This window comes from Falco biarmicus, chromosome 12 (genome assembly GCF_023638135.1).
Source record: "Falco biarmicus isolate bFalBia1 chromosome 12, bFalBia1.pri, whole genome shotgun sequence".
NCBI lineage: Eukaryota > Metazoa > Chordata > Aves > Falconiformes > Falconidae > Falco > Falco biarmicus.
The window spans coordinates 9731925-9758897 of record NC_079299.1 but is presented as its reverse complement, the minus strand read 5'-3'; the positions used below and the strand labels follow the sequence as shown (position 1 = coordinate 9758897).

Sequence of the window (26973 nt, the reverse complement as noted above, 5' to 3'; positions counted from 1 at the left end):
AAACAAAATACAAAAAATAATTTTTTTGCAACTATATATGCATACATGGAGTATGGTTGCACTTGCCAGATTAAAAAGTACATTGTGCCCTTTTCTACAGCTTTCATGAATTGCTTGTATTTGTAGTCATCAAAGCTCCTGAATAGGAACTACCTATATATTTATGCACGGCACAGCACAGTAGCATGACAGGGGTCTCTGTGTACTACCATACCAAAAATATGAAATGATAACAGGGTAAACCATACAGAACTAACTTACAATTACATTCCACTACTGAGTCAAAATACCTTTTTTTAAAAAATCAGAATAAGCGATTACACAATGTTGAAAGGTAGAAGAAAAAGCGTAAATCAAGACACGTTCAATGTTAAGTCTGCTCCCTCTGAGTGTACTGGTGTAACTGGAAAAAGAAACTGACTGTAAATAAACCTGGATAAGTAAACGAGCACTGGCCCAAACTGGCAACTGAAGCCTGAAACAAACAGAAACTTATCTCTTCAGAGATTTAAACACACTCAGTAGGGACTCAAATAACAATAAACACAATAATATTATATCTGGTTTCATCTGGCCCAGGGAGAAGACATAGAAGTATTATCAAAAAGTTTACTCTTGTTTATTTCTGACCTGGCAGAAGCCAGGAATTACAGAGAACCTCAAGGGACAGACTGCTTTCATGGGATGCCAACTGATTTTGAGGCCAAAGTGGTTAAACACTTCAGATAAACTTTGGATAAGCAGCACAACTTCTGGACACTTATGTGTCCTAACTGAAAATCCTGAACTTTAAGGTTTTGTATCACCACCTCTCAGAAAAAACGGGGGGGGGGGGGGGGGGGGGGAGGAAGAAAAAAAAAAAAAAAAAAGGTGAAAGAATCCAGGGTTCATACAAGGAAACTGACAAAATTATGCAATAGATTTTGGTACCAGCAACTTCTAGAAATGGTGAATTATGCGCTACCAGCTTCAGAAAAGCATTTCAAGTTACAGAAACGTGTTTACAAGATCGCAGAGACACACTAAAAGCAGTGCACTTCACAGTCAGTTTACAAATGCTGTCACACAAGCCATGATTTCACTGTGATGATATAAGCTGTTTTCTCAACAACAATATATGAACAGCACTCTGAACATGCAGGAACACCCTCTTTAAAAATAAACCTCTGAGCCACTGCCAGGTTGTCACAACAGGAACACATACACTATTGGAGCAGCAAACAGAACCAAATTTGGCTTCAGAAAGTATTATATTGGTAAGCTTGCTTCACTACTGATGGAAAAGTTCAGGCAATGAAAAATTAAGATGCCCCAAGCCTTCTGTTTTCATCAGCAAAACTCATGCTTGAAACTGACCGTGTTTATTTTTAGAGTTGAAGCTGTTTGTGTATTTAACTGTATGTGGGGAAAAAACATTGGGGAAGAAAGAATGAAACAATTCCTATTGTAAGGTCACAAGACTGATACTAAGTTCCTTCTGGTTTGAACATATTTTCACATTAGGTATTATTTTAAAACAATTGCTTTTAATGGATTTATTAAATCCACTAATTAATAAGGTGATGTGACTATTTAAGGTATTTTAGAAAATACATAAATTCTTGACCTATTTTTTGTTCTCAAATCTACACAATTCTCTTTAACTTCAAATTTAAACTTCAAATGCAATCTTCCTGTTTGTGTAATGCTTGCCATTGCTTTGTGGACAACATGTGTAGAGCCAAGCCCTCACTATCTGAAGCCTGATGTATCCCCTTAAAAAAATCAGACCTGTACCTGTGAAGAAGCGTATCTTGACAGCCAAAGGAGCTGAGTTGCACAGGTGTCCGCAAAGACAGAACTTGCGCCCTATAAAAGCAGCTATTGCTCATACAGGCATTTCAGTAAAAAAAAAAATAAAAAAATCACTGCTACATATGTATCTATAATCTGGTAATGTGAAAGGAGTTACTGCTGATGAGAAAACACTGAATGATAATAAAAAAACCCACCAAAACTTCATTCTGTTCTAGACGGAAAGTAATTGCCAATCCCGATCCCATGAGAGAACATCACAGGAAAGAAGACATAATTATACTTAAACTGCACTTGATACAAATACCATGAAGTTGATTTTCAAAAGGATCAAATTTTCATTAGAGCTCTGCAACAGAAGATCTGATGAGTTTTCCAAGGGCTGAGGTTATAGGACTTCTGAAAATGTTAACCACTTCAGGAAAAATGAGTTGTGTTTTTGGGCGGTTGGGTTTGGGGGGGTAGGGTTGGATGTTTTGGGGAAAGAAAAAAAAAACCAAAACACCAAAACACCAAAAAAACCCACAACAAAACAAACCCTCACATCAGTAAAACTGCATACAATATTTATGAAAAATTGTCACCTTAAACACATCTTTACCTAAAACATGACTATTTCTTTGGTCAGGTGATACACTGATAGAAGCAGAGAAATGGGAGCAGCTTATAAACAATCCTAATATACAAGTAAATTCTGCTTCCACCGCAAATATATCCCCCTTATTTTAATACAGAGCATAAGGGAGGGCAGACTTTGATGCTGAATGTAATAGATACAATAAATACATAGCTTTAAATGCTCCCAAATATGCAAATGCACAAACGCAAAGAGAAGGAAAAGCTGGCTTTTTAAAGAAAACGTGTACAGAAGAAATAAGCAGACATTAAACCCTAAATCATAAAGGTGTAATTTCAAAAAGACAATAAAATCTACTTGCTCTCCTATGTCAACAACCAAAAAAAATTAAATGCTGAATGCTGACATTCCATCCTCCCTTCCCTCTGCTGCAAAAACTGAAGCGCTAACTTTGAACACCTTGACATTTGCCTCTATGCCTCTGGTTTAACACTAACAGAGGTCTACTCTTAAAGGACAAAAAAGTGTCTTTAAAAATCTCAAATACATAATAATTCTTGCACTTACTTCTCTGCAGCTGAGCAGAGCCCATTTACATAGTCCACTGAACACTGTTTAGTAAACAGGACAAGAGTGCTTCTATCTTACTGCCCTTGTAAAACCAAGGCAGGGGTTGTTTTTAGTGCACACTCTGGTTCAGCATTAATCCTGTTTTATGTTGTTCACACCTGCTGCTGACTAGCAGCCTGCTGATGGGTTGTGGTTTGTGCTGCTCTGAGACAATCCTCACCAGCTTCAACAAAAAACTAATCACTAAAGTGGAAACAAAACCTCAACTGCTCTGCAAAAACCGTAAAAGGGAAGAACTGACATGCATGCCTAGTTCTCCTTACTCTGCTACTCCGGACTGTTCAGAATTTAAAATGGGGTTTGAAGTGCGCATGCTTATATTTAGCCCTCGTGCCTAGCTTTCCTAGGAGTTCTTCTCCAGATAGCGAATCTTAGAGACAAATGTCACAGACACAACCTTTATAAATATATGCTGTGTAACTCACCTTTTCCTTTATGCCTAATAAAATAATAGGCTTTGCTCTAACAGAAGTACTACAAGTTGACGAAGCATCCTCTTGTGAACCTTTACAGAAACAGGCTTCTTTTGCAGATTTGCAAAGAAACTCCCTTTGACACACTTTCACATGAAATTCAAACATTACTGTCCTAGAAAACAGGTTGTTTGGTGGTTTGTTTTTTTTTTTAATCACAGCACTGATCTGCACATTTACAAAAAAAAAAACAAACAAAAAAAACCCCCAAAAAAACCCCCGCGCCATAAAGTCAGATCTTCCTCCCACTGATTCCAATAGTAAAACACACCTATGGCTTCATTTGTACAGAAGCCTGAATACTTTATCAGATACAAAGAGGTGATCTGTGATTAAAGGAATAGTTCTGGAATTACATACTGCTCATATCCAGAGAGAAGAAAATCAAGGAAGGGAAAACCAATGACAATAGAAACCCTTTGTTAGGCAAACACAGCAATGCAAATTGTGCAGAGACCAGCCATAGAAATCACATGCAACTTCACTGACTGAGAGACTCAAATGCAAGCACCATTATCAACAACAAAGTTTGCACTAGAAAAGTCTCTACAATGGAGGGCAGGACATAGTACTTCACATCTACTTTAAGGTACACTTAGTATAACTAGAACAACATAAAGGAGCATCAGAATATTTGGAGAGTGAACTCTCTATGTTTCCTTTATCCTCTTATGCCATCTTGGCCTATTTCTACAAAAAGGAAAGCAGAAAAATGCTTTTTGTCCAAGAGCCAAGTTCCTATATCTTTTAAACACTGTATGAACCTTTTCATAAATAAAATGCTGGTTGGAGGCCAATCAAGGCAATTCTTCATCTATTAAAATTTATTTTGCCTCTCATCGGGAAAGATGTGCTGAATGACCATGACCATCCTTTGTGACTTCTCAACCCTTCATAGGAACACCAATGTGCTTCTGCCCATATAGGAAGACAATGAGCATCAAGCAAACATATGTATTCCATGTTACAGCTTTTCATCCAAAATTCATCAGCAGAAACAAACCAAGATCAATCAATCTTTACGTAAATTCAGCATTTCAACCCCTCTTGCATTCAGATGTAAAACCAAGGAAAAAAGGGGTCAGTGTCACTCTGTCTTACCATACGCATCTGAAGGATTTTCTACCTCCTCTTTAGTCAACACGAGACTGAAGATACTGGCATAATGCCAACACTGCTTTTAAGCTCACACAGAAAATATTATGGGGTAATCTTAGTATTTCCTGGTCACACTCCCTTAGGCATCTCTATACTGGTGCAAATGTCACATCCTGGCAGTGAATCCTTGGACACAGGCTCCCTTTTTCCATTGATTTCTTTTAAAATACTACCAAATCATTCATTTTTTAAATCAATTATAGAGCCTGATCCAAAATCTACTAAAATGAATGGCATTCTTTCCATTTAGTCTTGAATTGGGCCACTACCAGTAAATGCAAAAGATTTCTTAAGACGGATGCAGGAGCTTGGCAGTAGGCTGTCCTTCATACCTTGGAAAAATCTCAAATAACTCATGAAACAATGGTACAAAAAACCCTACAGTAATTGTGTTAAACAGCTGCATCTGCATTATTTCTGTTCCAGCATTACCTAATGTGTGAGTATCTAATATGTTTTTCAACTCAGAAAAAAAAAAAAAAAGGGGGGAAAAGGGGGGGTGGGGGGGTGGGAGGAAGCCCTGACTCCGTCATCCATCAAGTGTACATCCAGGCCACTGCTCCCAAGAAATTTAGTATATGCTAAAAAGACATAAAAAGCTTTCAGAAATAACAGTCCTTCAGAAGCTGGATTATAATTTTGCCAGGTGGAGTTTTTGCCAGATTATAAAATTGACTTAAATGCCAGGATACCACATTTCACAAGCAGCAGCAGCTTACATATTATCTAGTATGCGCGGCTGAGGTGCACTGCAAAGCTAGACTATCATCATCTGTGGAGGAGAGTAAATAAATAAATAAATACATAAAAATTGGCATTCCCTGTCAACCTCGCTACCTGCTGCCTTCAAGCGCTCTTTTCAAGTATGGCCTCCACAGAATAAAAAAAAAAGTTAAGACTACTTTATTTTGATTATAGTGCTTTCCCCAGGCAGGAATTTTTATTTCAGTTTGAATCTTTAAACCATTACATTTTCAGTGATGCATTTTTATATTTACAGTTGACATCTTCATAGAAGAATGAAACCTTTGAGCAACAGCTCTAAAGCATGAAGGTTGCCTGCAGTAAGTACTTAAATTATTTTACACCCAAATGGAGCCAGTTGTTTTTTGCTAAAATTTAATAAACCTTAAATCAATGACCTTTCTTTTACTGAAAGCCTGCACATGGGAAAACTAACTTTCCCAAGAAACATATTTTGATGAGTAAATGCCAAACAAAGGGCTATTTAAATCTGAACATTTTCTCAATTTATAGCTTGTGAACATTCCCTAATGTTCCTAAACTGCCTAATGTATAGAACAGCGGTGCCTTGGTTTAATCACATACCATTGATTTCAGTGTCACAGTGATCTCATTGACAGTAATCAATAATAATCCAAAATCAATCAAATCTGCTCTTGTACTATCATTCATCCAATTTGAATATCCCAAAATTAATTGTAGGCACGTGAAAAAAAAAACAAAACAAACCAACAACCCTGGAAATAAATAAAAAGAAAGCTACAAAAATAAAAAACAGTAAACTTTGAGAAGATAATAGCGCATCCAAGCATGCTTCATGCCTGCTGGGTTAAGTTAATGATGAATCATACCTTGCCTTGCCAGCAAAGACTCTGAGATATATTTTTTTTCGAACACAAAAATACACAGCAACTGAAGACAGAGGACATACTAGTAAATGATCAAGCATTATTTTATGAACAGCCGTGTTACACACTGAATATCAAATCTGTTGCCAGTATATTACAAAATGCACAAGTATGTTACACTATGAAGAACTGTACATTGTAAGATAGCCACTGCACTTGATAGAGCAAGAGAGGATAAAATGACTGAATTTCAGTACCAAAAGCATGAATAGATGTAGCCACTTATCAAAAGAGCTGTTATTGTTGCCGAGGACTCCTCTCTCAACATATTCACCTGTAATTTTGTCAAGGTAATAAATCCTTCCATTCATTACAGCACACTCAAAAGCACCCTGTTATTTAATTTAAATGGAAAAGAGGCCCAAAGCGTCTAAAACATTTACTTTTGCTAATGTAAAAAGTGCTGGCATTTTACTTCATTCCTGATAAGCTGGTGCCAATGGATGTGATTATTCTTTTCTTATTCAAAGCGTATCAGTAGTTCGAAAGCACTCTCAATCTTATCAGGTGTATGAACAGCACAGTTACTGAAAACAGTTTGTACTGCTCCTCTCTCTTTCTGCCAGGCTATCAGATAAACCCAACTAACTAACTGTATTTACACACAATCAAACATAAGCTGTGTCTTCAATATATTGTAGCCCGTTTCTGGCATGCTACACATTTGCTGCTTGACATAAGTGGTAACAAAACCAGCAGCAGTGATTTAGCTTACAACAAAAATACAGCCACTCTACAGTGCATTACAAAAAAGGGATGTGGGGAGGGGGAAAAAAAAAAAAAAAGGAGGGAAAGAAGACAAAAAAATTTGTAAGTAAGAATGCTCACTTCCGCCTCAGTGTTGCATAGGTATTTATCTGGTGCTACTTGGAAAAGAGCATGGAAGCAGCAGGATTCAAATGCATTCAAAATATACCTGACACAGGACTTTAAAAAGCAAATAGAAATTATTTATCTGCTCTAGTTTATTTTAGTTTCCTGTACTCTAGGAATAGAAGGAGGGGGGGGGGAGGGAGGGAAGGATGGAGGGAAGGAAGGAAGGAGGGAGGGAAGGAAAATGGTTACAATGCCTGAAAGCACTTAAATGCCTTCACTGTTTTTGTCCAGAACAAGACTCTGACTTCTCATGATGCAACCTTCATCTGGCATTAAAAGACCCGCCACAAAAAGAAAGAACAACACTCGCTCCCCTCCCTCCATCAAGCCTCTGAGCACCCCTCCTTTCTATTCAGTGTCTCAGATACTGATTTTCAGTGCTAACTACTGAGGAATAATAAAAGATCTACTACTTCAGAAGGGCCACAGCTTTGAGGATTTTGCTTACTGCACAGCCACAGGAAATACGTGCAGAATCTCCTCTCATTCTTCTCCAAATGACAGCTACGATGTAGTATTTGAAGAGTTAAACGTTAACCTGGCTGTGTGCTGGGCGCTTTCGGCTAGCTAAATGAAAAGTTCTGGAATGCCGGGAGAAATCCTGAGTTTTAGCTCTTGATTAATTACAGTCTTCTTCAGAAGCTGAAGCTTCAGTCCCAGCGTGGAGCGCTCCTTCCCACCACCCCCACCCAGTGACAGCCTCTTGCCGAGTACCTCTGATGGAGCAGCAAAGGGCAGACACGTGCCACCACCTGAGCCCATCTCGCGCTTCTGTCTGGACTCCCGGCGCAGAACGAGCCATCCTCGAGATTTGTAGGAGAACAATGAGCTGAATTAAGCCAAGTGTGCAGCGCCGGGTAATTCAGCCGGATTGTTGTTTCTCCATCTGTGACACCACGGCCCGGTGATTGATGGGACAGGTGTCATTCATACTAATGTCAGCCACCGACAGTGGCTGTCCAGCTCTTTAAATATCACCCAGCACCAACTGGGCCCAAGCAGCTCAGGCGAGAAGAACGATGGGGTACCCGTGGAGCTTTACTCGTTATTGGGAATCCGATTCTCACCCCTTTCACACTCACAGGAACAGCTGGTTAAAGACATGGCATTTCATGCCACTTCAAAACATCTAATCTGTCCCACTACAGTAACGGCTGCTACGAGAACATTGCCAGGGAATTCTTTCACTGCTGGAAAAGTGAATATAATTTAGTAGAGGAAATCTTGCATTCATGGAACATTAAAGTACCACGGGGGGGGGGGGGGGAATCCATTTTTTTCTGTAAGAGTTTTAGCATTCTCCAAAGACAGTTTTGCTAGCAATCCATGTGCATTTGCTTTCAGAAACACACTCTAAACCTGTTTGTACTTAAGACAGCACATGAGTTTTAGGGTCTTATTTATACCATAAGTTTCTCCTTTTTAAAAAAAAAAAAAAGTGTAAAATAATTATGCTAAAGAAAACCTCACAGACTTTCTGAAATTAATTCCTCTGAAAACTGTTTTAGCATTAATACTTGTCAACTGAGCATATAACAGTCCATCTAAGCAAGAAAATACCAACTTAAACATAAAAGGACACTGACATTCATCTTCCAAAAAGACAGAGGCCAAATCCTGCAGCCAACATGAAAACAGAAAAAAAATATTAAAAAGTAAATAAAGAATACATAGAAAATTGCTTGATCCTTTCTCTCTATTGCCTTTTCAATATATGGAGAATTACACAAACTACCAGTAGCTGGCTATATTAAGAGCACAGCTAAGAGTACATAAAGGAGTATGATTTCACCATTTTGTTGACTACTGTTCTTTATTAGATTTTCCTGTCCTTTATTTCCTTAAAAATATTCATGTGTGAGATTTAAAAAGTGTTTCTTCCAAGTATAGATCTAGAAACAAACACAGAAAATTGGGGAAAGGGGAAAAAGAAGAAGAGTAACACAGATAAAGATGGACTGAATAAAACAAGCCATCTCCTCCTCTCGCCACCCGTCCTGGCACCTTTATATGGGAGAGAATTTCATAAATGCTCAGGAACAAGTTGGCATTACATTTTAGACAGACTTTTTCATTACACTTACCAGCATCTCTACATCTGCAGGCCTTTAGACTGGCAGGGGGGAAGCTTATAATTTTTAATTATATTTTCCCTTTTTTAATTTCCCCCCCCCCCCTTTTTTTTTTTTTGCTTTTGTTTCTTTGGGGTTTTTCCAAGGCCATACAAAACAAGCAACAGCAACTCCACATCATCTTCTCATTCTAACTTGCCAAACCCATCAATCTCTGATCACACCTATTAGAATCTCGTTGTAGCCAACACTACATTTTGCGACAGCTTGACCAGTTGTTTAAGGAAAGAGTGTGATGGAGCAAAGCTAAATCGACACATCTGTGATACTTCTGACACCCCTCAGCATGGCTAATATTAATTTGTTTTCTTTGGCTAGGTAAGTGCTGCCAAAACACATTACATATGGTATGTAGTTCCAATCAAAATGATGAAAAGGAGGTGTGCAGGTTTTTTCACTTACAGCAACATGAAAAGATACAGAAGAATAAGAGACATCCATGCTAATCTGCAAAATAATAACCTAAAAAACCTCAAATCACCTTATCTTAAAAGTTTGGTTTCAGAACACAACCCTTTAAGAGAATCTGCCCTCCCACATAAAGACTACAATTCAAATCTGTAAAGAGGTTTGTAGCCAGGGAAAGGGAATATAATTTTCAATATATGATAGAAGGATACATTTAGATTATTCTCACATGCATAAAGTAACTAATCATATTTCAGTAGGTTATCATATAAATAAATGTGCACAATTCTGTACAAGGTTATTATAAATGGCTTGATTAGACTGAGGACAAGGAACCTTCATTTCATACACCTCGATACACTAACTTTCTGCAGTATACGGAGACCCTTCTCCAATTTCATGCTTAATGTTCTGTGTTAGTGTCATGAAAAACATGAATTTATATTTCTAATACTATTTTTTGTTTTGCCTTGTAAATTATTTTGATCTAAAATGTTCCATCTAGATTTCATATAAACTCAGAATGGTGACACACGGTAAGAAATAGGCATTCAGCAGTAAAGAAAAACAGCATATGCTTGTCTTACACTATGTAGAAGTACCTATATCACTCTAACTTTCATTAGAATGTTAACATAGATTTCTCCTAGCAAATGTACGAAGTTGAAGCAAAAAAATAATTTTTATTTCAATTTTAAAAGATTTGGAAACAATGCTCTCATTAAAAAGCTATGCTCCTTAGAGGAAAGTAACTGGAAATTAGAGAAGATTCCCTTTCATGCAAACCTGCTATATGAAGGAAGAGCAAAGAGAAAAGCCTTTCTCTCTTTGAAGGAAATACAAATTAATTGAAAAACATTACAAGCATTATGTAAATAAACCCAAGAGATTTAAAGCTTCTGTAACATAGCAAATACATAAATTGTTTCACAAGACACAGATGTCAAAAGGCACTGTTCTACCATATCTATCGATGTTACTCTCCAAACTGCTACTGAAAAGGCAAAACAAAATCCTTTAGAAATAATTAAATAATAATATTTGAAATAGCAGTACATAATTCAGTTTAATATTTTTCTTCAATGTTTCAAAGTATTTTTACTTCTGAACAAGCAAACCATACCAAAAAAAAAAAAACTATAGGATTTTTGGTGAGGACTAAGGACCGTTAAAATGGAATGTGTATTTTATATTTTTTTCTGAGAACAATATGATCTATATTAACGGCCATATGTAGGAGGCTTCCTCCCCTAAAAACAATTATATTCTTTAGGTGTAAACATAACCATGTGTCCAAGGACACAGGTAGCTGAAAAAACAGTTCTCTGATTGGCAGACAAAACTTACAGGAATATGAATAATATTAGTCATGTAAATTACTTGGAGGACGAGATTTTTATTAAAAAATACAGCATCTTTTAAAAGCAAAACTGTAAGTATAAATACAGAAAATGCTAGGTTACGTAAAGAAGCTGATATAAAATCAGGTGCACACACTTTACATTGCTGGCCAGCTCTCTTTTCATGGATAAGAAACAACCACATAAAAGCAGCAAGATTCTTGACAAGCAACTGCATAGAAGGAAGTTAAATAGCTCTGCATAGACTTAGTGTATACATGTCTGTGTGCATACATACAACAACAGATGTACCTTGCACAAATTGCATCAGGAATACACTATATACCTGGAACACACACACAGACATGCATAGATAGGTACGTATTTGAACTTGAAACTTGCTGTGCATTGACAGGATTTCCACGTAAAATGCAAATACATAAAACAAAACCACACATACAGATATGACTGAATGCATGTATGATTACCTAACCGAAGTCTAAAAGTAAAAGAGGATACACAAAATGTAAAAGAACATGTAATAAGTGGAATGTCAAGCAGCTGCGACTGTTGGTGTCATCCCTGCGCTATCAAACATACATATGAGTATGACTGGAGACAGAGAGGCTAAATATTTCACTGTCAGAGCATGTCGAGAAATGCAATTCATTTCTCTCTCATGTGCTTTAGGACAATGACAATTTAATACAAGGCCAGTGGATGTAAAAGAGATAAAAACTGAACAAACTGGCCTGGCATAATCACAGATTTCCTCTAGAGAGCTTGGTAGCATGAGGCTCATATGCACTTGTAACAGATCAACATTTTATTGTTTCTTCCCTCCATGAATTTGCTATGAAGAAGAATTCATAGAAAAGCTTATCTTCTAGACAGAGGCTACTTTAAGCTTCAATAGAAGCAAGAGTTCCTCCCTTTTTTCTTCCCCCCTACTTCTCCTATGCATTTCACTTAGGTTAAGTAAAAAAATAATTATTTCAGATACTTACTTGAACCTTTCAAGGAAGTATCTTTTTTATTCCTACTAACACTTCCACAGGGGTGCAAGCAACCTCCCTGCAGGTCAAGGGTCAGTCCTTTAAAAACATTCTGTAACATGAATAATCATGTCACTTATAAATAATTCATATTTTTATGCCATAATCTTTCTATCATAATTTTGCTCTGTAACATCCAGAACTAGCAGCATAGCATATGGACTGACATATCTGTGAGAATAGACATATCATACTTTCTAGCTACTCTAGCAAAGTAGGCTTCAAGTATTGTTAAATATTATCATAGACAAGTTACCTTCTGTATTTGATGAATAGCACCATGTATTTGAAATTAATTGCAAAAGTAGGGTTGGCTAATGAGGCGGCCCTTATCTTTTCTCAGCAGTGCAAGCACAAGTATTTTTCTGCTGGCTCAATATTTTTTAAATGCCCAAAGTGCTATTAACTAAGTTGAAATCTGATTAAAATACGAACGCTAAAATATTCACAACAGCTAATGCAGCTACACACACACAAAAAAAAAAAAAAGGGAAAAGATGAAGCAAATTCTTATCTCTTTTCTTATCATTAAGCATGTGTTTTGAAAAATAATAATTAAATAAATTGTTCCCTACAGATTCTCCCAGTTGTTTTGCTTCCCATTAGCATCTTGGAAAACAGTTTGTTAAGACAATAGTTATTCTTTGTTATGGAACTATGGGGATGGTGCCCTTCTCTCTGCCTCTGTTTAAAAACAAATTTGTGGGAAATGTTAAAGCTTAAAGAATGTTAGAAAAAGGACAGCGTGCCTTCAGAAAAAAAAAAAAAAAAGGGGGGGGGGGGGGGAAGTACAGGAAAAATGATCAGCCATTCAAAAGAATTAATGGATATCCACAAGGGCTTTGCTAATAACACGGGTTAATTACCGCTGCAACGCACCAGGCTCAGTAAATAAAAGAACACAACCATAAACACATTAAAATGAGCAACCCATCACTAGAAGAGGGGCAAACCCCCAGTAAATGAAAAGCTGTCAGACGGACATTTCAGCACAAAACCTTTATACTTTCTGCAGGATTTCAAAACTTGCCAGCAGTCTATCAAAACCCAAAAAAGCAAAGAACTACAACCAGAAAAGGAGAAGGAAGAACGGCCCAAGGCCTGCCTGCTGCCCAAGGGGAGCACACAGGCAGGGTCGGTTCGCTCACCCACACTTGGGGGCTGGCTTCACGACACAGAGCTGAGTGCCACGTTACACGCCGGGGACGCGTACACAGGCCTGGAGACTTTTGACTTTAATATTATCTTTGGGTTTTTACTTCTTAATAACAACTGTAAATAGCTATCTAATAAGATGAATGCATGAGGTTAAAGATCTCCACAGCCTGAAGAGACCGTGGAGTGGAATCAAGTGCTGCTTCCCACTTCACAAAGAAGCGTTCTTCAGTCCACCCCTTTCCTCCCTTTACAAATGAAAGACGCTTCTGAAAAAATCTTCAGGCATTATAAGCTATGCCAAAACGTTTTAAAGAAGAGTGAAACTGACGAACTCTTTCACATGCTTAGCCTATAATCACCGTGCGCACACACACAAATACATATATTTACATGCTGCTGCATGTGAGCATACACACACACACACTCATATTCATCCTTACACAAACATAACCCAGACAGACTCGCTGGGTAACTCCGCAGCCCCTTCCCACATTGCAACATGAGAACGGTTAGGAAAATACAAGTATGTATACTGACCATCATCATCGCACCGAACTATCCACATGATGTGACGCTTATGTCCACTTTTTAAATGTTACAGCCATTCTACACAATCTTTTTTTCTGGTCATCTGCGTATTTTATCAGTTGCACTGTAAGATGAAAATCTGTGTGCACTCTAACAGCTGAATTTGTTTCACATTTAAACGCTGTTGCACGTTTTTAAATGTTCAAAGTAGGGAAACTGCTGAGGGTTCAAATTAATGAAACACACTGAGCCACAAAGGGCAAATGCACATAGTGCACAGAAGCTTTCTGGAGTTACAAATCTCCTCAGTTTTCTATGTTTGGCATTCAGAGATCATGTTTAAATTTACTAAACTAGTCTGGTTCTCCCCACCCCACCCCCCCGCAGCCTTTTTTGGAGTGTTTCAATTGCCTTTCCTTCTTCCAACAGCTGTGACAACTGTTAAAACAGTCAGTAAAATTAAGTCCGCTCTATAATCCTTTAGTCAACGTTACATTTTAATCAGAGGTTGAAGGAGATTTCGCGTTATGAACACACTGATTCATTTAGAATGATTAAACTGACACATATGTCAAAATGAGCAGCTATATTTATTGCATCTGTTAGCTTATTAACTATTAGTAATTATTAGTGTTATTGTTAGTGCTGAAAAAGCAAAAAGCCAAGGTTGCAGCTGGCTTTTAAGTTATTGCATTCTTTAACATGCTCTGCCTTAAAATCAAAGCATACCTAGTGGTGCACTCCCAAAATGTTCGGACAATTTTTAGCTTGAATCCTCTCTGCCCTCATCCATAACGTAAGAACTGTAGAAATTACTACATTTATTTTGCATATCCTTATGTGCACATGCATGTTACAAAATATAGTCAAAACACAATTACTATGAATATTAATTACATGTAAAACTCCGGGGTTTATTAATTGAGACAGAGAAGCAGATATGTTTCTGAACGTTACTTGTGTCCACTCAATCACACACGCCTCAAACCCTACGCTCAGACAATATATTGGGAGTGTTTTAAGATCACTTTTAATTGAGCCAAAGCGGAAGAAAAAAATTAGTTTGAATCTTGCACCAGAGCCAAAAAGACATGTGCCCCGATTTCATTTAAATGCATCTACTCTAAGAGGCTTATCTAAACTAATCATTCAAATTAGCTGTAAGAAGGTAAATTCAAGAAAGCTCCTTTGGGGGAGGGGGAGCAGGGGGGAGCATACACACACACAAAAAGAAAAAGGAAAATCTCTTATCTTTGTATGTATTTTATAAAAAACACACCACTTAGTAGAAGCTGTGGAAACTGCGTTCTTACGTTTATGAAGCTATCTTACACTGTACAGCAGCTCACAGTGCACTGACCTATAAAGCACATCTGAGAGGACATCCTTACCTCTGCTTATTTTCTTTTTATTTCTCTCCAAACGTTACAGCGGGTTTCCCCTGCCTCCCCTTCCCCAAACTGTATTCCTGGGAGCCAGGCGATTTGTTACCGCCCGTATTATTTCACCAATATGCAATCACCGCAATTCACTTCGTCTCTGGCTTAATTACAAATAGCAGTGCAATATGCAGACAGTAAGGACAGCTAGTGGGCATCCACCTATAATACACTGTCACCTCTCAATACAGCCGTTCCACAGGCTGCGTCTAGGGCGATGCTGGCTGTGAGCTGGGTTTTTTTCGTCGGTGGTACTGTCTCGGCGTAATACGAAGGCACGGCTACGTAACGGCTCGACATAAAGAAAAACGAAGCGGTGACAGCTCCCGAGATATACTAATATTTAATCCCGGCTGCGGGCTGAAAGCAAGTTCGGGAGCCCCCCGCCAGCCCCAGAGCGCCGGGGCGCCGCGCTGGGCGCCGGGGCCGCTCCGCCAGGTAGCGGGGAAGTGCCAACCAAGAACTGCGGCTCCTTAAAAAGTATTTTGCTGCCTTTTGTGAGGAAAAGCCGGCGCCGAGGGCCACGCCGGGCGCCTGCAAAGTACAAAACGCCCCCTCCCCGGGTGGCTCAGGCTGCCCGTCCGGAGCGGCGCCCCCCGGCCGGGCGGCCGCCACCTCAGGGAGCGCGGCGGGCGGCCGCTGCCGGCCGTCGCCCCAGCGCCCCGCGGGGTCCCCCCCCGCCGCCGCCGGAGGGCCGGGGAGCCCGGCGCACCTGTCAGACTGCGAGCGCCGGGGCAGGCGGCGGGGCCGGGTGCTCCCCCGCCGACGGCACCGCTCCTCCGCCCCGCGGCCGGCCACCTCCCGCCCGCCCCCCCCGGCGCGCAGCCGCCGCGCAGTGCCCCGCGCCGGGCCGGGCCCGCCGCGCCCGCACCGGCTGCCGCCCGCGGCCCCGGCACAGCGTTACCTGCAGCGGCGTCTAGGCGCCTGTCATGGTTTGGGGCAGGCGGCGGCGGTGGGGTGGGGGCGGGGAGCGGTACCTACTCTTCCTCGTAGTGCAGGGAGAGCGGCTCCGGCAGGCAAAGTTCTACCGAATCCATGTGCGCCCGGCGACCATTCTTCGTGCGCCCCCGCGGTAAATCAAAGTTTCCGTGGCCGAGCGCCGCGCACTTGGCACAGTGCTCTCCGGGCGCGGCGGCGGCGGCAGGCGCGGCCAGTTGGGACCAAAAGCTCGCCCGCGCGCCTAATCAAGGACTTAAAGCCCCGCTCGGCGCTCATGAATATGAAGTAGGGCTTTACATATGCAGTCCCCCCGGCCCGGGGGCACGGCGGATTGGTGGGGCGGCGGCCAATCAGGCGCCGGGGGCGCCGGGGCGGCCCGGCGCGCGGGCCGCGCGGCAGGTAGAGGGGTGGGGACGGGGGAGCGGCCTGAGGCGGCGGCGGCGGCTGGGGCAGAGCCCGCGGACATGTCCGCGCTGCCGGCGGGCGGCCCGCTGGGGGCTGCCCGGCCCGGCCCGAACTTCAGGGGCAGGCGCCCGGTGAAGGTGCCGAAGGACTGCGCCTAAGGGTCGAGGATGAAGTTCGCGCCGCCGTTGCCGGTTGCGGCGTTTTCGCCGGGCTCCCGGCGCGCGCGCGCCTGCCCGCCGCTTCCCTAACCCTTGGAACTGCTCGGCGCCGGGGGAAAAATAAATAATAATAACGCCAAGTGCAGCCTGCCGAAGCTTCTGGGTAACTCAACTTTTCATTGTCATCCGAGTTGCTGGGGGGGGTGGGGGGTGGGGGTGGAGGGGGTGAAGCTGGGATTTCATTACGTCTAATCTATAGCAATATATATGGATTACATAAATATATAAAATCTATATAAATACTTAGTTATCTATTTAACCATGAAAAGCCTTATTTCATATTTACTGAAAAAGGGCATGCGTTAGCGAACGAGCACTCAGCCCCATTCGGTAACCGCGTTGGGTGCAGCGGGGAGCGTGCGCAGGTATAGGGGTCACATACAGCTTAGCCACATCTACATATGGCCGTAGGTAAGGGGGGTGCCCCTGTCCCAGTGTTTAGATGTGTATATGTAGATACAGTAAAGAGAAACAAAAGCTCCAGAACTGATCACTTCCATCTGTAACTGTGGAGGGACTGTAGTGGGCTGGCTCACCCTGCCTCATTCGAGCAGGATAAGGGCTGCATCGGGAAATCGGGGAGCGTGCACAGACCTGCACAGTGTTGGGAGGGTTGGGTTTTTGTAAAGTAAATCTTACCGAACTAAAAGGGGGATAAACACATTGCCCGTATGTATGCTGCATAGGAAACGTCACCAAGCCCAATTCCAGCAAACCGCTGCTTAGAGCCAGCTCAGTTGCTCGTCACTGTCATATGAAAGGTCCCTGATTAAACTTGTTCCAAGAAAATGACCATACTCAAATTTAGAGAGACAGTTTGCACTGAAACACACACAAACACCCCATCGTGAAAGAATCAGTAATGCGTTAGTGAGCATTTTTTTCTCTCAAAAGCTACTATTTTTCCTTAATACCATAACTAATACGCCGTACTCTTTTTCCAGGTTCAAAGTGTTCCTACCCCTACCAGTGAATTCAAGCGTAGGCAATATTTCTGGCAAGAAAACAAAAAAACCCCCAACAAACAAAACTGGAAAGCCCATAATTTTTTATAATTCAGCTCAGCTCTTACAAAATCTTTTGTGACTAGAGCCCTAACATGATGCAAATAGCAATCTTTTAGGATCAAAAAAAAAAAAAGTGCACACCCTCAGAATGCATTAATACCATTCAAAAAAATGAGAACGCAAATGCCCTCTCCAGATCTGTTTCACAGCATTTTAGCAAATAAATACAGCAACAGAACCTAGTTCCACAGTATCTACGTGCAATAGACATGTTTGTACATGTTTACAGCAGAGAGATTGTGGTGTTATGTATGTAACCTTATATGAAGACTGGGCCTCCTTCCTACAAACCCAGTATAAATACATGCAAGTTTAGGAATCAAAACTCACACAGCAAAACTATAGCTCAGACTACTGTATGAAAGCAGGTAGTAAAAGCTTAATTACCAATAAGCATTGTGCTGTCTGTATTGTTAGATGTGAACTCTGTAATTAAGATGTAAATTCACTTGTAAGCGGTGAATTAAAAAGCTCTGAAATGGAGAGTAAAATCCAAGTACTCTGCAGAAACATCAGAGACACACAAAAAAAAATAATTCAGTTTTTATCAAATTTTAAAATGAGAGCCATTTAATCACGTTACTGTATTAGAACGTCCTCTTTAAGTAGCCATTTGATAAATGTGGATTTTGGAATCAAATCAGAACTTGAATATGATGTCTTTATGTATAGGTATCTGTATTACTGTATAAACCCAAAATAGAGTTCCAACAAACTGATTTACATGTGCACATTGGCAAAACATGAAAATACAAATATATTGTTTGTACTGGATGTCTGAGTGTCTGTTTATAAACTTATACCCCAAATTGCTATTTTTCAATATTTTTATGGTAAAATGCCTTCAAATCTTTTCATGTGTATGTGTTTTCTTATTTGAAAATCGCCCATAATTCTGAATCCCTATACACGAGTAATTCGATAAGGTCACTTTTCTGTATTAAGCACCCTGGAATACACCCTCCTTAAAATATGACAGCTAATCCATTTTGCAACTTGCCACAGCACAGGTTAGGCTTGATTTCTACTTTCATTCATTATCTCCTAAGATTATATAATTATATTCAGGGGCTGAAGCATGATAGTCTCTTTCCTTCTGTCATGGTCTGTCTTCCTGTAAGCCCTCCTTTTCACTTTCACATAGTTTCCGCTACCTTGTTGGTTTGTCGTCCCCCACCCTCCTCTACACCCCCAAACACCACATTTTTCCTCTCCTTCTATGAACCATCAGTCCCTTTCTATCAACCATCTTTCATCCAAGCAAGCGGCTCTCTTCCCTGCCGGTGCTGCTTCTCAGAGAACCAGAAATACACCGTGCTGTACTTTGCATGTTGATAAACAAAGCAGTTGGCTTCTTCCCCTGGGACTGAAAGTGTCACCTCCACCAGACTGGGGCCTGGAATTCCAACTACATTCTTGAACTTGGGTTTCACAGTTACTGATCAGTTTGGGGAAGGGGAAAAAAAGATAAGGAAGAGATGACAGCAGTAAATAACCTGGGGCTAAGCATATCTTCATTTTCTCAAGCTTTTCTGTAGAAACAAATACAAATAGCAGTAGTGGAAAGAAAAAAAAAAAAAGCAAAACAGGTATCAGTTTACTGAATTTTATCAGAGGGTATAGAATAAGAACATGCATGCAAGCACACATCTGTGCTAACTTATCAAAACGTACAGTGCAAAATCTTACCACAAGGAGTCTATACAAAACAGTGGCAATGGAATCCAAGGGGAAGGAAAAAGTCATCATGAGTGCCTGTACCAGTCAAGGGGCATTACTGAGCAGCACCTCCATTTCCACCATCTCTCTGTGCATGTAATTTTTCCTGTGTGCCGAACAGCGAGTACATCTTTAAGCATCTTCACATTTAAATCCTATAGACATTTCAAGGCATCCAAACAGCCAGATTCTTATAACACAACTACCTCAGGGCAACTGAAGAAGTAAGATTCAGTGGCACTTCACAGAAGCTGCACAGTGCATTGTGTCAAATGTGTATTTACCAAAAGCAGCAACAGGATCAAGCCATCTGGGAAAGAGCAAGCATATGAAAGAGTCTGTTAGCCGCTGAGAATTTATTTGAAAATAAGTATACGGCTACTTTAGACAGAAATTTGCCATACACCATGGCACCTTGTTCATAGTCTAGCCAAAAAGTATATTGTTACAAGTTTGAAATAAATATCAAAGTCTCATCAAATACGTGATTTTCTCTTTATTCACAGTTGCTCTTTAAAGAAACACAAGAAACAGATGTGTTTATGCTACAGTGAGATCAACATTAGAACAATATTGTCGCTGTCTACTGGTCTTTTGCCTTTTGTGCTTTTCACCAGAAGGCACGTGGTGCATCCCTGGATATACCGCTAATGAGTTACAAAACCGAACGGTACGAAACTTCCAAATTCTGCTCACCTGTTTGTACATAGTTGGACAAACTGTAGCAGGTTATTACTTTAAAGCCATCTGCTATTTCAATTTGTATTTAGCATTAATTACTCCTCGCTTTGATCGTAGGAAAAAAAGCTCACATAACACAATCTCCGAATCCTCCTTAGAACTTTTCCACAGTGCATTTACAAATACACAGGGCAGGGCTTTTCGCTTTTGCTGCTACACTCTGTTCCAGCATATAAAAAATGTCCCCGTGAAATAACAGCAATTGCCTTACCATGTTACTGAACTACATTCAATTCATCTGGTCTCAAATAAATACTCCATATTTTCTCCTCGTTTTATTTTCAAGGGCATGGGCATGGGTATTTAAATGACTGCCTCCACTGATACAGAATAGAAACTGTTCACGTTGCTATAAATGAAAATTACTCTCTTGACGAAACACCTTTTCCAAAGCCGCTGACAAAAAGAGAAGAAAAAAAAAAGAAAGGGAGCTGCACGCACATTGCCTGTCACCCACCAAAAAAGGTCTACTCCCTGAAGATAATTCAGGCACACGCTTCAATCTGGATATCTCGCTATTACCCCAAGCTCTTTTTTTAGTGTAAGTTTCTTCAGAGAAGCTGAAGTGCATTACTGTCTCAGACAGCCAAGGATAAGATGACTGAGGGAATTCAGTTGCTCTGTTTAATTAATACAGGATTATTTCACTTTCATTTTGTGAAGCTAATAATATGACTGGTGGAATGTCAGTAAAAATTAAATCATAAACTAGTGCAGTACCAAAGGGAAAACTTACTTTAGTTATGGAGTATTCCCAGCAGAAATCTTGAAAATCTTATACATATTTACACTGATAAAATACCACATGTACTTCGTGGGATACTGCAAGCTTTCTAGAATCCTTGTGGCATGTATTTACAGAGCAAGAGTTAACATTTTGAGATTATACATTAATAAATGAGTTGCAGTTATATTGTTTCTTGAATGTTAAGCACCACATACTAAACGCAGGAACACATTCAAGGTCAATGTCCTATTTTAGACCTTTTCAGCAGCTGTGATATTATGATAATCATCCTTAAAATATTCCTATAGAAAGAGTAAATTAGCCATTTTCACTAGAAGGATTACGATAAACAACAAACCTGAAAAAGAACAAATTCAGATTCCCTGCCCCACCCCACACCCCACACCCCCAATACACATTGTTGTCCATTACTGTGATGGCTTACCCATCCAGGAATTTAAAGGCGGGGGGGAGGGGGGGCAATATCCACATTCTGCATTTACATTACTCTTTTTTTTTGAGGCCTCACCTATACAAAAGCACTTTCCTTAAAGAGCGCTTGTGCTTTCTGTTAGAACCATAACATCCCAGTTGACATCCCATTCTATCACCTATACTGCAGTGAAATGTAATATCCCACTAAATGAGAAGGGAAAGAAGAAAACTTCGCATCAGCAGCTATTCCTAAGCAAGGTTAGGGGTTTAGCTCCATCTAATTGAGGGATGAAACGTGTCCCTCAGTGGGTCTTTTCCCACTCTCCCACCAGCCAGTCTACCTGACTGCAAGCTCAAAATGCTAAAAACAGAAGAAGATGGAGCATCAATATTTCCCCAGTGAAAACACCAATAATCTTTACTGTGAGCTGACATGAACTGCTTGTTACACTGCCCTAGGATATCATGGCTCGAAGCGAGAGCGCGCACACACGCACAGAGCCACCAGCCATCCTCAAAGCTTTTGTGAAGTGTATTTGTGCATGTGCATGTCGCAGAGGCTCCTACGACATCTGACGTGGAGCTGGTACACCTGCTGTACAAGGCGCATCCTCCCTAGCCTGCCTTCCCCCCCTGCCCCGACTGTCCCAGCCTGTCTTCCATCACTCTTCTTCCTTTTGCTCCCCCTGCACTCCCTTCGCTCTGGCATTTTTATTATTAATGTTATTGCTATTATTACTGTCCAAGCATAAGCTGATCCACAGGGGAGCCTGTGTAATTTAACCCCTCAAGCACTAAATTCCTTCACATGTGCCAAAGACACAGGTTTGTTGTTGCCTCCAGCAATATCCCAGGAAGACGAGTGATGGCGGTGTCATATCATCACACAGCGACTTAATCTATTGCGACACCCAGGGAACGGGTAACTGAAGAGATTTACAGAACATGCTCTCTGACTGAATACAAAATGTTATCCCCTTTACCAACAAACTTAAGTCACACAAAACAATATGAAACAAATTTTGCCCTCTTACAGCTCATTGTTTCCATGACTGCTTTATCCATTCCTACCACTGCATCACTTGTCCCACTGTACGTCTTCCAGCTATACAACACTTTTTTCAACATTTTTGTTCTCCCTCCTTTGTTCTTCGTGTGTTCTCTGATTAACAAACAGTCAGATCATGTTGAACTGCCAAGTAACATAGCCTCAGAAATCTTTTATCCATACGCTAGATGATGAACCATCACTCACATCAGGGTTATCTCTACATGCTGTCTTTATGTTGTCTGACATCGAATGCATGCTTTCTAAACCAATAGATTAAAGGAGGTGCACTTTGTAAAGGTGCAAGTAACACTGAATTAAACACAGTTTACCTACAACAAATACCAACAAGCAGGGAAATATCTATTTTAAGTACTGAAAACCAAAAAAACCAACCTGCTTGTCAAGCAGGGACTTTCCACTAGGGTGTCCTACTTTTGTTATCCATAACTTTTAAGGAAGAATTCAATGTAATATAGAAATATCTAACTGCTCTCTCCAAAATCGAGGTGAGATTCTCCATTGCCTAACATTTCACTGACCTGGGAAGCAAGAATGTGGTGCAGAATTAATACTGGAGACAAACGAGACTACTGAAATGTCCTCAGTTCAAAATAACCTGACTATGCTGGTGAATCAGAGCTTTCACCACTGAAACAGTAAGAAGAAACTGGTAACAAAGGTTGAAGAGAGTTCACCTGTTCAAGAGTAAACAAATGCTCCCTCCCCATAAGGTACTAGCTACCCGAAGCTCATCTCTAGACATCCCAGATTGAAAGCAGGTCGAGATTCCATAATGAAGGCCACAGAAATCTGCCCCTGTAGTATCAGAACTCTCATTTTTCTTTCTGTATACATGCCTTCTTTTAAATCCGTATGTCAGCTGACTAACTGCGCCCTTAATATAGTAAGCTTTGTACAGAGGCATATTTAGACTCCAGGTCAAATCATTTCTTGGACACATAAGTATGCATGTAAACCAAGCACAGGAATATGTTAAGCTCACCTTATACTTTTCCCCAATCATCAATATGAAGAGACATAAAATAAAGGTTTTCATGGATATATAGCTCCCAGATGTACAACTGTACAGCTCCAGAAGTTTCAAAAAAACATGGAATTCACCAGCAAATGCTCTCTTCCCAGTTCCTACAGCTCCATCCACCTGAAAGTTAAAGATCTGGCGCCCTTAAAGCAAGCCTTTACAGAACGTACCAGGGTGCACCGAGATGCTGTTCACCACTCCCATACTCATTCCCCACTTAGCGGTAGGTGGACGGTCTAGACTACCAGTCAAAAGTATGTCAGTATACACCAATACAAGTGCAATGATCCTGCTATCTCTAGTAGACTCATACGCTAACATCTAACAGGATCATATTAATCTATTTCATAAAATTCATAAGAATCACACATTAACAAAAATGCTCAGGTTACATTATTACAATGAATTATTTTTTTTTCTGGCTGTATTAGTACATATGATTAAATGAGACAATATAATTGTAACGACATCCTTCTGCAGCTGAAGCCTTCTATTGTCACCTATGTTTCTGTCCTACAACAGCTTCACTCCTATTGACCAGACAGTTAGCCCTATGCATTTATTCAATCTCAAATCAATAGAATTTAGCTCCGTGTATAACGGTTAAGATGTAAACATTATGCATACACTTTCTCGGTTTAATTCGCATACTTGCAAATTTGGATTTATATTCTAATTTACTTTTTAAGAAATGTGCAAATCTGTGTTCATATTATTATTTTTTCTCCCATAATTTCAGGTGTTGCATTTCCAGAAACTGAGCTTCACTTGCCTATGACAGAATTTTTCTGTCTTTCACAGATAAAAAAGGAAAAGCAAGAATTGTAATTATTTGATTCAAGTATGCTGAATAAAGCAATAAAACAGCAGTATGACTTTTAAGCAGATCCAGTCAGTATTTTCCTGCTAAAGTACTCACTCAAGGTGTGAATTGATCCAGAAAGTACAGCCTTTAGATTTTTTGACACTTGTATCACAAACAATTTGGTTCAATTACTATAGATGCATGTGTGTGCGCACCTATACTTAACAAACACACATACACACGTATTATATTATAGGCGGTTGGTTATCTACATATATCGACACACAAAAATTTGCAGTAAAAAAGTAAGCTGAATCAACACATGTATGCAGAAGTTAATGGCTCAGTCTTTCATGATAGTTGAAAGCGACTTCATGAATTTTGTCCCTCCAAAGTCCCCGCTTCTCTGCTTAAGGAGCTTCAGGTGAGCTGATTGGAAAGCACTTTAAAGTGCAGCGTTACATGCCTTACTACTTCTCACCTGCACCACACCAGATTTCATGTTCCTTTCTCAGACAAACACATTGAGTTGCACACACACACCCTTAAAGCATTGTAGAACAGATTCCTCATTACCCGCTTCCTGAAAGCACATCCACTTTTGTGCATCTAGAAAACAGATCTAATACTAGCGCCATAATACGGTATCTTTACCGACCAGATAACCCAGAAAAATACAGTCACAACTTATCTGAGCACAAGTTCAAACAATACTACCCAACGAAATACTGATTTCCTAGGGAACACCCTCAACGTTACCTGCCTTGAACCCATCCAGGACTATGTCCAAAGCAGATGAAGTTTATAAGCGTGAGGATGATGGCAGGGAGCTGTTACAGTGAGAAAATCTAAAGCAGTTTCTGCATGCAACCACGGCAATGTGACTGTTAAGAGACAGGCAAGAATTTCTCTAATATTGTCAGGGAAACAATAGGCTTAAAAAAAAATCGGAAAGGCTTTTAGAAATAAAATATCAAAAGGGAAAGTTGCAACTCTGTCTTCCTACTGACCTGTTTACTCTAACTTCAGATTATCTGCTCCTAAGGCATTAACATAAACTGCTCTATTCTTATTAAAGGCCGTATCTGTATTCTTTAGCACTGTTTGCATTTGGTACACATCTTTGCAGAATGCTAACTGTCTTTATTCAATAATGAATCTGGCAGAAAAACAAGAATCAGTTCTCTTTTAATGTTATTCTTCTAAATAAATTCTTTAAACCTGATCGAGTTAGATCCTCGAATCATGCTTTGGAAGATGCAACTCAGAGTTTCTGAATAAAGTGGAACACTTAAGCAAATCACACTTTTATTCTTCATCCACTGAGAAGCCTGAGATTTAAGATGAAAGAGCTGGGCTGCCTTTCTCTTTCCTTACCCTGCAAGGTCCCTTCATTTTCCCTGTTTTCCCAGTAGATTTACTTGTAAATCTGGTGACAGCCACATTTGAAGTCCTGAGGTCTGACTCCTGACCTCAGTTATGTTAGCCCTTCCCTGCTGAAGAACTACCCCTTGGATCACTGACTTGCTATTATTCTATGGTTAATAGACCTGAGCTGTGCAATATTTTTTTATCTGGCTACAGTCCTATCTCTAAATTCTCTATTTTGAATGAATACCGATTTTGTGACATGAAGTCTGCTATATAATGAAATGCAAACAATGAAAAGGCTAAATCAGTTTACAAAAAATCTATTTGTCAAACAGTGTGGAGATGCTCCCAATTTAGTCTGGGCAGTGCATGCAGCTCTTGATAAGGGAGTTAAAACCAAGCCGTTCCACTGCATAAAAATAAAAGCATCTGCAGGAGAGATGCATTTTCTTTCGGAGAATCTTCCCTATAACCTGTAGCTAATTATATTTAAAAAAATAAAAAATAAATAACCCCTCCTTGGATTCTGCAGGAATTTTCCAACAGCCAGGAGCACTGTTAGAGTAGGTAACAGCAAAAGCTTCCCCAGCGCAGTCCCCTTATGTCACATTTGCATTTCTATTCAGCTACATTGCCTGACAATGAAGCAAATGGGTCTGCCTTATCTGTACAATTCTGGACAACAGAGATTTCTAAGCCATACAAAGGAACGAGCTTAACATTCAGCACTCAACACCTCGCCATGCCCGCCCCCCCCCCCCCCCCCCCCCCCCCCGGCCCTGTGGGGAATGCAGGCACACAAACACCTGTCCACACCAAAACCTGAGACCCTCACATGCCACCTGAAAAGGAACCGGTTACACAAACACAAATAAAATAAAATAAAAAGCTATCGAGACTTTTAAGGAGCGTGCCAGCCTCGAGGAAGAAAATAGTCCCGACTCTGAAGATTTCCAGGCTTTGTTTGGACTATAACAGGGAAGTAAAGGAGTGTCCCTGGAATGTAAAAGTAGATAGTATCTACCCAACCAGCTGTGAGTCCTGCTGTCCCTTTTAGGCTGGTATTTAATACAGCAGATGAAATCTAGAGATCCCTTTATCAGGCAAATTTCATATCACCCTAGTTTTCATTAGAAAACCTTTAGCAGCTAGGCTGGCTAACTCGTGCCATTTCATCACAGTATGAGGAAATTTCCGGCTAATTCCTTCAAAATTAATATTGTCTCATTTAAA

The 26973-nt window shown here is 40.3% G+C and overlaps 1 protein-coding gene across 32 annotated transcripts in view; it reads right to left on the bottom strand.

The window, feature by feature from the left end:
- Positions 1–26973, bottom strand: part of ESRRG (estrogen related receptor gamma) — a 408522-nt gene that overhangs the window by 149146 nt on the left and 232403 nt on the right. The window contains exon 1 of one of the 32 annotated variants that reach the window (XM_056357266.1): positions 19539–19559. The exons of 29 other annotated variants lie outside the window; for them this stretch is intronic. Coding sequence is in view for 1 of the 3 variants with exons in the window: in XM_056357247.1 (XP_056213222.1) it covers positions 16202–16257 (56 nt within the window). In the remaining 2 variants the exon portion in view is untranslated. Of the gene's footprint in view, positions 1–16124; positions 16144–16201; positions 16396–19538; positions 19560–26973 lie in introns of those variants that run through there. 2 more of the 32 variants (XM_056357247.1, XM_056357269.1) reach the window with 2 other exon arrangements.